General features: G+C 48.0%; 1 protein-coding gene across 1 annotated transcript in view; it reads left to right on the plus strand.

Annotated features, from left to right (window-relative positions):
• The window catches only part of LOC108799900 (neurobeachin-like protein 2), a 104,045-nt gene that overhangs the window by 27,283 nt on the left and 74,664 nt on the right, over window positions 1-2,098 (plus strand). Inside the window, 1 exon segment of the mRNA XM_018571836.1 lies at window positions 1,462-1,545. Coding sequence (XP_018427338.1) covers window positions 1,462-1,545 — 84 coding nt within the window.

Below are 2,098 nucleotides of genomic sequence, written 5' to 3' on the forward strand. Positions count from 1 at the left end.
GCCTTCTCTCCAGCGCCGCGTCCTCCCTTCTGTGTGATGTACACGTCGGGCCCGCTCGGTGATCAGCAACCCTTGTGACAGTTGTGATGAATATAAAATGTATCTAACGGGCGGAATACAATGTTCTCTTTTATACATTTCCGGCATCCAATAGGAAGTGCCAATGTCATTTCATGTATAATTTATCCTGCTGGAGAGAGAGAGACACAGAATGAACGGGCTGCATGTGATCTGATCATAGAGCAGCACACGGTAGCCTCCTGTGACTGGCTCCGCTGTGTAGACTTAAATTGTATCTAAACCCCAAAAAAACTAATGTGTGATGTATTGCGGAATACCGGTCCTGACATGTGGCGGCTGCATTCGTTTTCTTTTCTTTTCACCTGGTGGTCCTGCCAGTAACACAATTCTGGTCCTTGGGTGACCACGTTTATTCATTGTACAGTATCAAAGAAGTAGAGTGTTGTCACCCTAGGATAGGACTACATAACATCGCCCCCATCTTAATTTCCATAAGATATGGGGGGGGGGGATGTTATGTAGTCTACAGAGAGAGCTGGGAGCAATGCCACTGATAACAGTGCAGCAGAATCAGAGAGCACAGGAAGTTGTCCGCTCACAAGATTTCTGGCAGGATCAGAAGGTATTTTTTTTTTTATCAATCGGATATAACCAGGTTATCTTGCAGGTTACCGGCTGCATTAGTTACATTCCATTATTTTAATTTGGTGATCCTGCCAATAACACACTTCCTGTCCTAGGGTGACAACACTCTTTCACAGCACTGTATCCACGGATCAGAGCAGAGTTGTCACCCCAGGACAGGAAGTGTGTTCTGACTACAGAACCTCTTTTTCTCCACCATAACGTACAGGGTCGCGTTTCTGTGGTGCACAGCGAGAGATGGGAACATTGTAACTGATAACTTCCTGTGCTCATTGTGCTGCACTCTTATCAGCTCACTGGATTTTTGGCAGGATCAGCAGGGATTTTTTTTGCATTTCTGGAACAGAATTAACAACGCACTTTTAATGGAGTATTGATCAGAACAAAAGGGAGCAAATTGGAGAAATTCATTGTTGGGGTGGACATACCCTTTAAGGGGTTGATTTATAATACATCTGCGCAGCATGAGCTGGGCAAGTGCCATTGACGTGACATTCCCGCCACTAGATGGAGCCAAGGAGCATAGGGATTTCCATAGTGTGGCTCTGACCTGTTATCTGGTATTTAACGTCATCAGTGATTGGAGGAACCAGCACACTGCTTATGTATTGTAGGAATTTGGCATGGGTTGCATGTGGTGGAGGGCCGCGGCTCGCTGTGTCTTGGCTTCCTGGAATCGTGCTGTGATTCGGCATGCTAGGATTTGATGACGCATGGTGGTGGTGGTGGCCGGTCTTTCCAAGTCACTAAGTTATCATCTTCCGGTCATTTATTCCTCCTCTGCTTACGGTTTAGGTCATCGACTCCGATTCAGATTCCATCACGGTGAACGCTATCGGCGTTCTGACCTCCATCATGAGGAATTCTCCGTCTGCCAAGGTGAGAGGCCGTCAGCTGCCTGTATTAAAAAGGGCCATCTTAAAATTTCCCTGCAGTAGTTTGTGTCTCTGCCCCTCCCACAATGGTGAGATCTCCTCCCAGTAGTTTGTGTCTCTGCCCCTCCCACAATGGTGAGATCTCCCCCCAGTAGTTTGTGTGTCTGCCCCTCCCACAATGGTGAGATCTCCCCCACAGTGCGGGGCCCCGGTGTTCGAACACTGGGACCGTGCACTGCCATATATTGCATGACCGGACCGCACTGAGACTGTGCGGCCCGGTACCATTTGGTCCGCGGACCGGGGGTTGGGGAACACTGGCCTAGACAAAGAAACCCTGGAGATTGGTATATACAATTGTTTTTTTTAGCGTAACTCCTTTTGTTCCCCTATTTTTTCGATGTTTACCCCCAGTAGTTTGTGTCTCTGCCCCTCCCACATGAATGAGATTTCCTCCAGTAGTTTGTGTCTCTGCCCCTCCCACAATGGTGAGATTTCCCCCAGTAGTTTGTGTCTCTGCCCCTCCCACAATGGTGAGATTTCCTCCAGTAGTTTGT

Source organism: Nanorana parkeri, unplaced genomic scaffold, assembly GCF_000935625.1.
Source record: "Nanorana parkeri isolate BGI_ZX_2015 unplaced genomic scaffold, ASM93562v1 scaffold1851, whole genome shotgun sequence".
NCBI lineage: Eukaryota > Metazoa > Chordata > Amphibia > Anura > Dicroglossidae > Nanorana > Nanorana parkeri.